Genomic DNA, 13,039 nt, shown 5'->3' with positions numbered 1-13,039 from the left:
GGGTCGCTTTTGACCATATTAGGTTATAATTGTCACATTCTTTTCTAACAGCTTTATTAAGGTGTAATAGACATATAATAAGTGCATATATTTAAAATATACAATTTGATAAGTTTTGACGTATATATGTGTATATATCCACACATATATACACATACACACCATGAAATCATCACCACAATCAAAATAATAAGCCTGTCCATCACCTCCCAAAGTTTCCTTTTACTCCTTTGTAATCCTACCCCCTGCCTCCCTCCTCCTCAGTTTCCAGGTAACCAGTCATCTGCTTTCTGTCACTATAGATTAGTTTGCATTTTCTAAAATTTTATATAAATGTAATTATATAGTATGTACTGTTTTTGTTTGGCTTCTTTCACTCAGCATAATTGTTTGGAGATTTCATTCATGTTTTTGCCTGTATTGATAGTTTCTTTTGATTGCTAAGTAGTATTCTATTGTATGAATATATTGCACTTTATCTGTTCATCTGTTAGTGGTCATTTGGGTTGCAATATTTTAAATTTATTGGTAGATATCTTAACTGAGATATCTGGAACATTTAAGAGTAAGGTTAAAAAACAAGTTGCTTGTATTGTCTTAAAGGCTAGTGTTGTCATTTTAGAATAATGTTGATTATCAGTTTTCCTTTGCATAGGAGAATACTATGATAGTGTTGCTCTAGGTATATTTAATCTTGGCTAATAAATTTTTAAAATCAGTTTTCCTAGTCATTGAAGCCAGATAAATAACTCTAGGTATTCAGAAGTTAGCAAACAGCTAGTATGAACTTGAACTAAAAATTTAATTTTTTACCTTAAGGCATCCTCATTTAAAACTAGTATTATCACTAACAAGAGATGCATTAACTCCAAAAGGAGTTACATTTGCCTAGACCATCAGCTTCTTTCTCATAAGACCATTAAAGTGAATTACCAAGATTAAAATGAAAAAAGGAAAGAGAGGCTGGCAGGTTAGCTTAGTTGTTTAGAACATGGTACCAATAACACTAAGGTTCAAGGTTTGATCCCTCTACTGGCAAGCTGCCAAAAGAATGAAAAAAGGAAAGAATGAGGGAGAGGTGTGATATCTTTAATGGCAGAATTTAGACATCTCGAAATCTCCCTAGTGCGATAAGGGGTAAATGATAAAATCTCCAGAATGCACATGATGACGGTTGTCTTTTTTATGTAACTGTGACTTTAATTTCTGAAAAGTATGTACAAGTTTTGCCAAACAGTAATGTACAGAAAACTGACTATATGAAAAAGTCTGTTTGAATTATTTTATAAATTATAGCAAAAGCTTCTAATGTGAGTAATCATCTCCTAATTTATCTGTTTTGTGAGTTCAGAGTTTCATATGTCAGGTTTTCTTAAATCCTGAGGAAATAAAGAAAAGAGAAAGTGTTTTAAAAGATGAGATGATACTTGAATTGGATCTTAAAGGAATAAGTAAAAAATCTAAGAATCTTTTAAAATATGAATATTTCAGAAGGCATTCTAATGGATACCCGTCAAATCCTTTTTGGAACAAGAGAATGATAAATATTATACATTTTTCTAAAATCACAAATCGTTCTTGAAGACATTTTTCAGGAATTTAATCAGTGATTTTATGTAGAAGATTCTTATGAAATACAACAGTTGACTTTATAATAAATACATTTAGATAGCTATTTGAGTCACTTATTAATTTTAACAAACTATGATGTTTTTGTTATATATTGTATTGTTTGACTTTTCAGTGAAGTAGAGACTGTAATATGTTAGGTGATAGGCGGGAGAACAAAAGGTTTAAAGTATAATAATATACATATTTAATACGGTTTATATTATTTTATATTATTACTTTCATGTAAATCTCATTTTATTCTCAGAACTGTTGAAGGTGGACAAGGCAACTTATTTGTGGATAAGAAAACTGTGATTAAGTAATGTGTTCAGAGGTAGTAACATTAAAAGTGTCATTTCTGAGCATTTTCTATGTACAGAACACTGTACATCAACTCTGATCTTCTCAGCAAGTTATGAAGTACCATTTCTTTCATTGTTGTAGAAACTAAGGCTCAGAAAGTTGCAGTGACTTGGTGGATATCAAGTAGCTAGTAGGTGGTTCTATCAGTCAGCTATGGCCACAGTAATGCTGTGTAGGGCCAGCCCCGTGGCGCACTCGGGAGCGCAGCGGCGCTCCCGCCGCGGGTTCGGATCCTGTATAGGACTGGCCGACGCGCTCACTGGCTGAGCGTGGTGCGGGAAACACCAAGCCAAGGGTTGCGATCCCCTTACCAGTCGCAAAAAGACAAAAAAAAAATTAAATTAAATTAAATTTTAAAAAGTAATGCTGTGTAACTAACCACTACAAAATTACAGCAGCATAAAGGAAAAGCACTTAAGGAGCTTACGGATAAGCTCCACTCTACAGGTGTCGATTTATCCTTATCCTGGCAACACGAGCCAATCCAGGCTTGATATATGATCTCATGGCAGTTATAGAAATGTGATTTTGCAGCCCTTGGTCTCATCACACCCACCACTGTTCTGGTGGCCAAGCTAAGTATATAGCCAAACCTAAGGCTGGGTGTGGCAAATATATTCCTCCTTAGTGAGCAAAGTCATATAACAGGGTGTAAACACAGGGAGGTATGAAGAACTGGGGCCCTTGATAGAGCCTGCCACAGTGGTGGAGCTAGGATTTAAAACCAGGTACCTCAGCACTTAGAGCCTGTGGATTCTTGGCTGGCTTTCGGCCCATCTTCCACTATTCTAACATCTAATTTTTAAAATACTTTGCTTGGTTTATTCAGTGTTTTGTAATCTAAGCTCTTCATTTCTTCTGTATGATTGTAGCTGTATTAAAGGAAACTAGTACATTTATTCATCGATGGCTCTCCACCCTTGGTTCATTCAGGCACGATTCTGGGTACAGGTGATGAGGGATTTGCGGAATGGGGTAAAACTTAAGAAGGTCCAAGAGAGGCAGTACAACCCTTTGCCCATTGAATATCAGCTCACTCCTTATGAAATGCTAATGGATGACATTCGGTGCAAGAGATACACTTTGCGAAAAGTGATGGTAAGTAACAAAGAAAACTATTAATGGACTCAAATGATTATTCTTCTATAACCATATATGTTGTAAATTGTCTTATGTTATATTTTAAAAATTATTTCTTCTAATAATAGTATACTTGGTCATCATAGAAAATTTGGAAAATACATTAAGCTCAAAGAAGGAAAATTACAAACACGTAATTTCACAAGTCAGAGAAAAACTTTGGTAACGTGTTGGTGTATAGCCTTCAGTCTTTTCCCTATAGAGTGTTTTATTTGGACAAAATGGGTTAGTGTTGAATACTTTGTTTTATAACCAGTTATGTTTGCCTAACGTATTGTAAATATTTTTCCATGTCATTATATATTCAACATCATTATTTCTAAATGGCTACATTTTTTTCCAGCTTGTGGCTATACCAGAGCTTATTAAACTAGTCACCTTATACCCAGTTATAAGCAGCATTTTGTGTATCCTTGCATATAAATCTTTTTGAATAGCCACAGTGAAATCCTTGAGTTAAGTTCTTAGAAGTGGAACATCCAGTTCATCAGCAAATCCTGACATCTCTACCTTTAAAATATATCCTGCCTCTGACCACTTTTCACCACCTCATCTTCAGATTCCTTCTGTTCCAAGCCACCATCATCTCTCATTTAGACTATTACCATGGCATTTAAGTGATTTTTTGCTTTCACTCTTGCCTCCTTTCAATCTGTTTTTCCCCAGAACAGCCAGAGTAAGCCTCTTAAGTAAAAATATGATCATGTCATTGAGAACTTCCCCCTGGCTCTCCATCTCACTTAGAATAAACTCCACATCCTTGGGTTGGCCTGCAAGCCCACATGGTCAGGTCCAGTCATCTCTCAGGCCTCATCTCCTGCTACCCTTCTGGGTCGATTTCTCCTCTTGAGCCACCGTGTTCTCACCGGTGTTGTAGAAATGCCTGATGTGCTCCTGCAGTGGAGCCTATGCCTTTGCTCTTCCCTCTCCTTGGACCTCGTTTTTCCCACGTGGTCATATAACTTGCCTCTTCCCTCTTCAGGTCTCTGCTCCAGTGTTCCCTCCTTAGAAGTACACTCTGTGTCTTTACCCACGAGTTTCACTAACTGATACTGACATGTATTTTCAGACTCACCGTCAGTTTCCCTTATAAAAATAGGGACTTAGTTCTTTTCACTGTTTATCCCCTGTGAATAGAACTTGTGCCTAATATTCAGCCAAATACCAAATCCTGTGCTCAGTTAATAGTTGTGGGATGAATTAATGAATTCTATCCACATTTCTGAGAAAATGTAATCAGAGTTATTTTATGTAAAAGACTCTTATGAAACACATCACTTGGTATTATAATACATTGGTTTAATAGTTGTTTGCTCTGTTGTTGATTTTAATAAGCTACAATAGTTCAGCTAAATATTGTGTTGATTTACTTTTCAGTAAATCTGATTTACTTTACAGATGTGAAAACTGAAATTTAGAGATGCTCAGTAGTAACTTTCCAAGTTCAGACACAAGTTATAATTCAAAGCTGGATTTCAGTCCCATTCAGTCTGATCCCAGAGCCTGTGCTGTGTACAGCAAACATATTGCCTAATTGCCTTCAGAAATACAGTGATGATTGTTATTTGCAACAGAATAATTATGCCCATTTCTTCACATCCTGGAGGATGAGCAAAGGCAGCCATGTTTTCCTGCTGAGGACACTGGGCTCTTTTCACCAAACCTCTAGAAACTGAGTGAGGTGCTGCCATGCGCCTGGCAGTGTTCTGCACATTCTCCATGGAATGTGGTGTGGGCTGCTGGCTTTGCTCCCTTCACAGCCATCTGTGTACCAGAGGAATCTGACTCATCAGTGCCAAGCACTTGCAATGCTGTGTAAAACTAAGAGGAACTTCTGTCTTAGAAGACAAATGAAGTGCCATAAAAACACACAGGATTCGGTAAGGGGACACGAAAATCAACTACATTGTATATTGATAAAATTAAATTAAAAACAAGAAACAAAAAAACACACTGAGAAATGCATCACAGGGGCATCATTGCTTCCTGAAGGTAGACCTCCAATTTATGGGCAGCACAAGGAGCATTCAGTGATCTTATATGTGGGGAGTAAAATGGTTAGAACAGTAAGAGTGTGCCTCAGAGTGAGAAGAGGTCATAGAAGGTTTATGTTAAAACTAAGTCTTCAGTGACTAACAGGTAATAGGTATATCCAGATGCAATTCACCATGCTTTTGCATACATTTTTCACAAAACACATTTACCTTTTCTCTATTTACACATTCATTATAGAAAGGCATGAATAAAAGCAAAAGTTCTTTGAAAATCTTTCACCTGGAACATTCTCCCTATTCATTCATTAATTTATACATAGATAGATAATCATTTTGCACAAAGAGAAACACATTGTGTGCGCTGATTATAGCCTTTTTAAGTGTGTAAAGAATGAATGTAGATTGGTCTTTCTCATTTTTAAAATGGTGGCACAGTATTTTCTTGTATATATGTGCCATGACTTATTTACCCAACCCCCTATTAATAGACATTTAGGTTGTTTCTGGTTTTTATTGTTTTAATGAGTATAGTGATGAACATCCAAATATAAACATCTTATCCAATTATCTCCTTGGTTTAAATTTTTGTTGGTGAGATGCCCAGGGTCCTAGGCAGGAGCCGAGGGTAGCCCCCTCTACCCAGAAGCAGGCAAGAGAGCACACCCTGGGTCCTAGGCAGGAGTTGAGGTTATCCCTCTCCACCTGGAAGCAAGCAAGAGAGCACACCCAGGGGGTGCTAGGCAGGAGCTGAGGGCAGTCCCCTCTACCTAGAAGCAGGCAAGAGAGGATACCCAGGGTCCTAGTCAGTAGCTGAGGGCAGCACCTCCCGCCCAAAGACATGAAAGAGAGCACAATGAAAACACCACTTCTGCATGGGTGGCCCACCACAGCTACCACCACAGCCACCCCTGCCGCCAAAGCAGCTCAATGCCACAGCAGTAGCCACCGCCACCATGCAGGCAGCCCACCCAACACTGGACTGCATTGACACAAGGAGAGTCACCAGCAGAGACCAGAAAAAGAAGAGGATGTCTCCCTCCTCAAAGCCCACTCCAGAATAATAGAAGAAGCACCTGCCCTACCAGATGACCAGACATCAGTGTAGAAATACTAGAGATACAAAAACCCAAGCAAATATGATACCACCAAAAGAATGCAGTAATAATCAAATACCAGACCATATAGAGCAGGAAACCCTTGAAATGACTGAAAAGGAATTCAGAGCAACAATCTTAAGGAAACTCACAGAGATATGAGAAGACTCAGACAACATAATGAAATGAGAAAAAAAAAAAAATCCAGGATATGAAGGAGGAAATTTACAAAGAGATTAATACCTTAAAAAAGAATGTAGCGGAACTCATGGAACTGAAAGATACACTCAGCAAAATAAAAAACACAAGCAAAAGCTTAAGAAGCAGGCTTGAACAAGCAGAAGAAAAGAATTTCTGATCTTGAAGATAGTCTTTTCAAAATAATCCAGGCAGACAAAAAAAATAAAAATAAAAAAATTTTTTAAAATGATGAAAATCTAAGACAGCTAGCAGACAACCTTAAGTGCACAAACATTCAAATCACAGGTGTTCTAGAAGGGGAAGAGAAAGGAAAAAGCATGGAAAACCTATTCAATGAAATAATGGAAAACTTCCCAGGTAAAGGTAGACCTTCAGATTCAGGAAGCTTACAGATCCACAGAAAGATCCTCTCCAAGACACATTGTAGTCAAACTGGTAAAGCTCAAAGACAAAGAGAGAATCGTAAAAGAAGAGAAAACCATCAAGTCACCCACATATAAGGGAGCTCCTATCTGACTAACAGCAGACTTCTCAACAGAAACTCTTCAGGCCAGAAGAAAATGGGATGATATATTTAAATTACTAAAAGAGAAGAATTGCCAGCCAAGAATACTATACCCAGCAAGGCTATCCTTCAGAAATGAGGAAGAAATAGTGTATTTTCCAAACAAAAACTGTGGGAGTTCATCATTGTACAACTAGTCTTACAAGAAATCCTCCAGGAAGTCCTACATCTGGGATCTGAAAAATGATAATCACTACCACACATACACAAGAAAGAACAAAACCTACTGAACAAAAATGCAAACGAGAAAGGAAAGAAACTAAATCTTACCACCACAAAAAGCCATAGTTGCAATGTAATAATGCTCTTGCTTTATTTCTCATTTTAGTAATTTCGGTCTTCTGTCTTTTTTCTTGGTCAGTTTAAATAAAGGTTTGCAAATCTTATTGATCGTTTCAAAGAATCAACTTTTCATTTAGTTGTTTTTTAATTCATATATTTCTGTTGTAATCTTTGTTATTTCCTACTTATATTTGCTTTTCGTTTAGTTTGGCCTTTTTCTATTCTTTTTTTTTTTTTTTTTTTAATTTTATTTTGTTGATATACATTGTGGCTGATTATTGCTCCCCATCACCAAAACCTCCCTCCCTTCTCCCCCCCCCCAACAATGTCCTTTCTGTTTGCTTGTCATATCAACTTCAAGTAATTGTAGTTGTTATATCTTCTTCCCCCCCAGTTTTGTGTGTGTGTGTGAATTTATATATTAATTTTTAGCTCCCACCAATAAGTGAGAACATGTGGTATTTCTCTTTCTGTGCCTGACTTGTTTCACTTAGTATAATTCTCTCGAGGTCCATCCATGTTGTTGCAAATGGCAGTATTTCATTCGTTTTTATAGCTGAGTAGTATTCCATTGTGTAGATGTACCACATTTTCCGTATCCACTCATCCGATGATGGACATTTGGGCTGGTTCCAACTCTTGGCTATTGTAAAGAGTGCTGCGATGAACATTGGGGAACAGGTATACCTTCGACTTGATGATTTCCATTCCTCTGGGTATATTCCCAACAGTGGGATAGCTGGGTCGTATGGTAGACCTATCTTCAATTGTTTGAGGAACCTCCATACCATTTTCCATAGAGGCTGCACCATTTTGCAGTCCCACCAACAATGTATGAGAGTTCCTTTTTCTCCGCAACCTCGCCAGCATTTATCGTTCAGAGTCTTTTGGATTTTAGCCATCCTAACTGGGGTTGGATGGTATCTCAATGTGGTTTTGATTTGCATTTCCCGGATGCTGAGTGATGTTGAGCATTTTTTAATATGTCTGTTGGCCATTTGTATATCTTCCTTTAAGAAATGCCTTTTTAGTTCCTTTGCCCATTTTTTAATTGGGTTGCTTGTTTTTTTCTTGTAAAGTTGTTTGAGTTCCTTATATATTCTGGATATTAATCCTTTGTCAGATGTATATTTTGCAAATATTTTCTCCCACTCTGTTGGTTGACTTTTAACTCTGTTAATTGTTTCTTTTGCTGTGCAGAAGCTTTTTAGTTTGATATAATCCCATTTGTTTATTTTTCCTTTGGTTGCCCGTGCTTTTGGGGTCGTGTTCATGAAGTCTGTGTCCAGTCCTATTTCCTGAAGTGTTTCTCCTATGTTTTCTTTAAGAAGTTTTATTGTTTCAGGGTGTATATTTAAATCCTTAATCCATTTTGAGTTGATTTTAGTACACGGTGAGAGGTATGGATCTAGTTTCATTCTCCTACATATGGATATCCAGTTATCCCAGCACCATTTGCTGAAGAGGCAGTCCCTTCCCCAGTGAATAGGCTTGGTGCCTTTGTCAAAGATCAGATGGCAGTAAGTGTGTGGGTTGATTTCTGGATTCTCTATTCTATTCCATTGGTCAGTGTGTCTGTTTTTATGCCAGTACCATACTGTTTTGGTTATTATAGCTTTGTAGTATAGCTTAAAGTCGGGTAGTGTTATGCCTCCAGCTTTATTTTTTTTTTGCTCAGCATTGCTTTGGCTATGCGTGGTCTTTTATTGTTCCATATAAATGTCTGGATAGTTTTTTCCATTTCTGAGAAAAATGTCTTTGGAATTTTGATGGGGATTGCATTGAATTTGTATATCACTTTGGGTAGTATGGACATTTTCACTATGTTGATTCTTCCAATCCAAGAGCATGGGATATCTTTCCATCTTCTTGTATCCTCTCTAATTTCTCTCAGCAGTGGTTTGTAGTTGTCATTATAGAGATTTTTCACCTCCTTGGTTAACTCAATTCCTAAGTATTTTATTTTTTGGTGGCTATTGTAAATGGGCAGGCTTTCTTGATTTCTCGTTCTGCATGTTCACTATTGGAGAAAAGAAATGCTACTGATTTTTGTGTGTTGATTTTGTATCCTGCTACTGTGCTGAAATCATTTATCAATTCCAGCAGTTTTTTTGTAGAGGTTTTAGGCTGTTCGATATATAGGATCATGTCATCTGCAAACAGGGACAGTTTGACTTCATCTTTTCCAATCTGGATGCCCTTTATTTCCTTCTCTTCTCTGATTGCTCTGGCTAGTACTTGCAACACTATGTTGAATAGGAGTGGTGAGAGTGGGCATCCTTGTCTAGTTCCTGTTCTTAAAGGAAAAGCTTTCAGCTTTTCCCCATTCACTTTTTCTATTCTTTTAAGGTAGTTTACATTACTAGTTTGAGATTTTTCTTATTTTTAATATAGGTGTTTATAAGTCTAAATATTCCTCTAAGCAGTGCAAGAGCCCTGCGGCCTATAAGTTTTGATATGTTGATATCCTATAAATTTTGATACGGTTTTTAATCTCAAAGTATTCTAATTTCTCTGTGATTTTTCCTTTTGCCCATTGTTTATATAGGAGAGTGTTGTTTAATTTCCACACATTTGTGAAATTCTAAATTTCCTTCTGTTACTATGGTCAGAGAACATATTTTCTATGAGCTTAGTCTTTTTAAATGTATTACAACTTGTTTTGTGGTCAAAAAATTAAAACTAAATAAATAAATAAATAAGTAGGTCTAACATCTGTAAACAACAGAGCACAGCTTTGTAACACCAAGGTCAAGGGTTCAGTTCCTGGTACTGGCCAGTTGCCAACAACCACAACAGAAACCTATAAATAACAGTGCTGTCTAAAGGAAATACTGTAAGAACTGTTCCAAGTCAAAGTAACAGAGTTGTTAAATTACACTCAAAGTAAATCCAAACACAATACTAGATACTGCGAAAATTGTCAGTCTCCTGCGTGTAGATGGATGTGCTTAAAAAAGCTCAAAATTCTCTAGTAGGGAGGGCAGGTGGGGTGCACTGCGATGTTGTTTTAATACTGGGACATTGAATGGATTTAAGGATATTCCTGGATCTACTGAAATTGTTTGAAAATATTTTTCTTGGGATAAACCCGTTGCTGTCATTGTAGTCTCAAAGTTGTGCGGATGGCTGGAGCCACTGACTAGTGAATTATTTCCTCTTATTAACTGTTAAACTTACAAACTATTTAACTCAACTTAAAATGGAACTAATGCTATAAAACAAACCAACCTGCTTGCTGTGGATCAATTGAATTGTGTGCCCCAAAGTCTATATATGAGAAGCTTAATTCCCACTGTAACTGTGGAGAGTGGGAAATCCTATTGTGGTTATTGAAAGGTGTGGCCTTGAAGAGGTGATTAGATTGTAGGACTGTGCAGTAATGAATGGATTAATAATGGTGGTCAGGGGTGTGGTTCTGAGGGCTTTAAAAGAGTGAATGAGGAGGTCGGTCTCTCTGCTCTCTCTGCTCTGCCATTTTTTGCCATGCAAGATCTCTGGGTCACTGTCACCACCACTAAGACCCTCACCAGATGTATTGCTTAGACCTTGGACTTCCCAGCCTCCAAAACTATAAGCAGTAAACTTTGTTTTCTTATAAATCACCCAGTTCCTAGTATTTTGTTATAAGCAACAGAAATGGAATAACACACTGCTTTTCTTAAAATAAATGAATAAAATTTTGTTGGTGAGATGAACAGATAGATCAAAGATAATGAACATTTTAATTTTTAATTCATTTTGCAAAAATTCTCTTCAGAAGGGTTGAATTTACACTTTACACTTTTACCAGTGTTGCAAGATAATTCCTGTTGTCAATACTAGGTAATGGTTTTTTTTTTTTTCAAAAATGTATAGTATTAGAACTTTGTCCTCTCTGATTGGATGATCACTTAATGTTAAACTCTGATGATTTTATGTGGAAGGAATATTCAAAACTTCATTTCAGTGATTAAAAGAAGCCTTAATAGATCATTAACATTTCTGTTTGATCTACCATTAATGTCTTTTACCTGTCATTCTTGATAATGCTAAATCTTTTCATTTTCATCAGAGAAAATTATTGTGTTAAATAGTAGTCTACCTGTCTGATACTAAGAATTGCTTAGGATAGATCCCTCTTGTAGATCCTGATGTAGCAGGTTTCAGCTGGGGTCTAGGAATCTGTATGTTACATAAGCACCTTCAGTGAGGCTTAAGGAATTAATGATATGTGATAGAATGACAAAGAACTGTGCATACAAGCTGGAAAGCCTTTGCAAGCATAAATAATTATTTTTCTGTTATGGTAAGTAAAAAGCTTTTAAATAAGAGTCTGATTTTTTTCTAATTTTCTTTCTTCTTTATTATTTATTTTTAAAATCCAGATAAAATTCATATAACTTAAAATTACCCATTTTAAAGTACATAATTTAGTGGCATTTAGTATATTCACAAGGTTGTACAACCTCCACCTCTATCTAGTTCCAGAATGATTTCATCATCCCAAAAGGAAACCCTGTACCCATTTGAAGTGTCACTCCTGTTCTCCCCTCCCTCCAGTCCCTGGCAACCACTAATCTGCTTTCTGTCTCTATAGACTTTAACCTATTCTGGATATTTCATATAAAATACATTGTGACCCTTCGTGACTGGTTTACTTTCACTTAGCATAATGTTTTAAGATTCATCCACATTGTAGCATTTGGGAGTGCTTTATTCCTATCTATTGCTTAATAATTTTCCGTTGTATGGATATACCATATTTTTTTTATCTGCTCATCTTTTGATGGACATTTAGGTTCTTTCAGCTTTTTCACTGTTGTGAATAGTGCTGCTGTGAACAGTAGCATGCAAGTTTTTTGTTTGAATACCTGTTTTCAGTTCTTTTGGGTATACACTTAGGAGTGGAATGACTGGATCATATGGTAATTCTATGTTTGACTTATTGAGGAATCACCAAATTCTCCCATTCCCACAAGCAATGTCTGAGGGTTCTAATTTCTCCACATCTTTATCAACACTTATTATTAACCTTTTTTTTTTTATAGCTACCCTAATGGGTGTAAATGTAGTATCTCATTGTGGTTTTTATTTGCATTTGCCTGATGAGTAATGATGTGCATGTTTTTATGCTTTTGGGTCATTTGTACATCTTCTTTGGAAAAGTGTCTATTCACATCCTGTACCTGTTTTTTAATTGGGTTGTTTGTATTTTTGTTGTCAAATTGTAAGAGTTTTTTATGTATTCTGGATACTGGGCCTTAGACAGATACATAACTTGCAAGTGTTTTCTTCCATCCTGTAGGTTGTCTTCTCACTCTCTTGATAGTGTCTTTTGATGTGCAAAAGATTTTTAATTTTACTGAAATTCAATTTCTCTATTTTTCTTCTATTGTTCTGCATTTGGTGTCATATCTGAGAATCCTTTGCCAAATTCAGGTCATGAAGATTTTCTCCAGTGTCTTTTCTGTCAGAGTGTGAGCTAATAGTCTAATGCCCACCAAACTGAGAAGGTATCCTGAGACCAAAGGACCAAGCAGGCAATTCCCCACAGTTTACAAGGAGTTTATTATTGTTATCATTAATGGGTGGTTACTTACTGGGAATGGATCAGGTGGACTCTTGAATTCAAATGATGAGCAGCTAGCTGCTTTCTCTGCAACCCCATGGGGGAAGAGTTGAAGCTTATGAGAGACTTTGAGACAAACGTGGAGCTATGCCAAAGAGAAAAAGGCTACAGAAGTGGAAGATTCCTAGGTACCTCACAGTGTCCTATTGCTTATCTTTGGGGTTTCTAGAGTCATTGC

General features: G+C 36.7%; 1 protein-coding gene across 4 annotated transcripts in view; it reads left to right on the top strand.

The window, feature by feature from the left end:
• Positions 1 to 13,039, top strand: part of SPIRE1 (spire type actin nucleation factor 1) — a 221,806-nt gene that overhangs the window by 155,149 nt on the left and 53,618 nt on the right. For all 4 annotated transcript variants that reach the window (XR_010021477.1, XM_063076765.1, XM_063076764.1 and 1 more), the window contains exon 6: positions 2,908 to 3,072. Coding sequence is in view for 3 of the 4 variants with exons in the window: in XM_063076765.1 (XP_062932835.1) it covers positions 2,908 to 3,072 (165 nt within the window). In the remaining variant the exon portion in view is untranslated. The remainder of the gene's footprint in view (positions 1 to 2,907; positions 3,073 to 13,039) is intronic.

This window comes from Cynocephalus volans, chromosome 13 (genome assembly GCF_027409185.1).
Source record: "Cynocephalus volans isolate mCynVol1 chromosome 13, mCynVol1.pri, whole genome shotgun sequence".
In the NCBI taxonomy this organism is placed as follows: Eukaryota; Metazoa; Chordata; class Mammalia; order Dermoptera; family Cynocephalidae; genus Cynocephalus; species Cynocephalus volans.
This window is presented reverse-complemented; position numbering and strand designations above follow the sequence as displayed.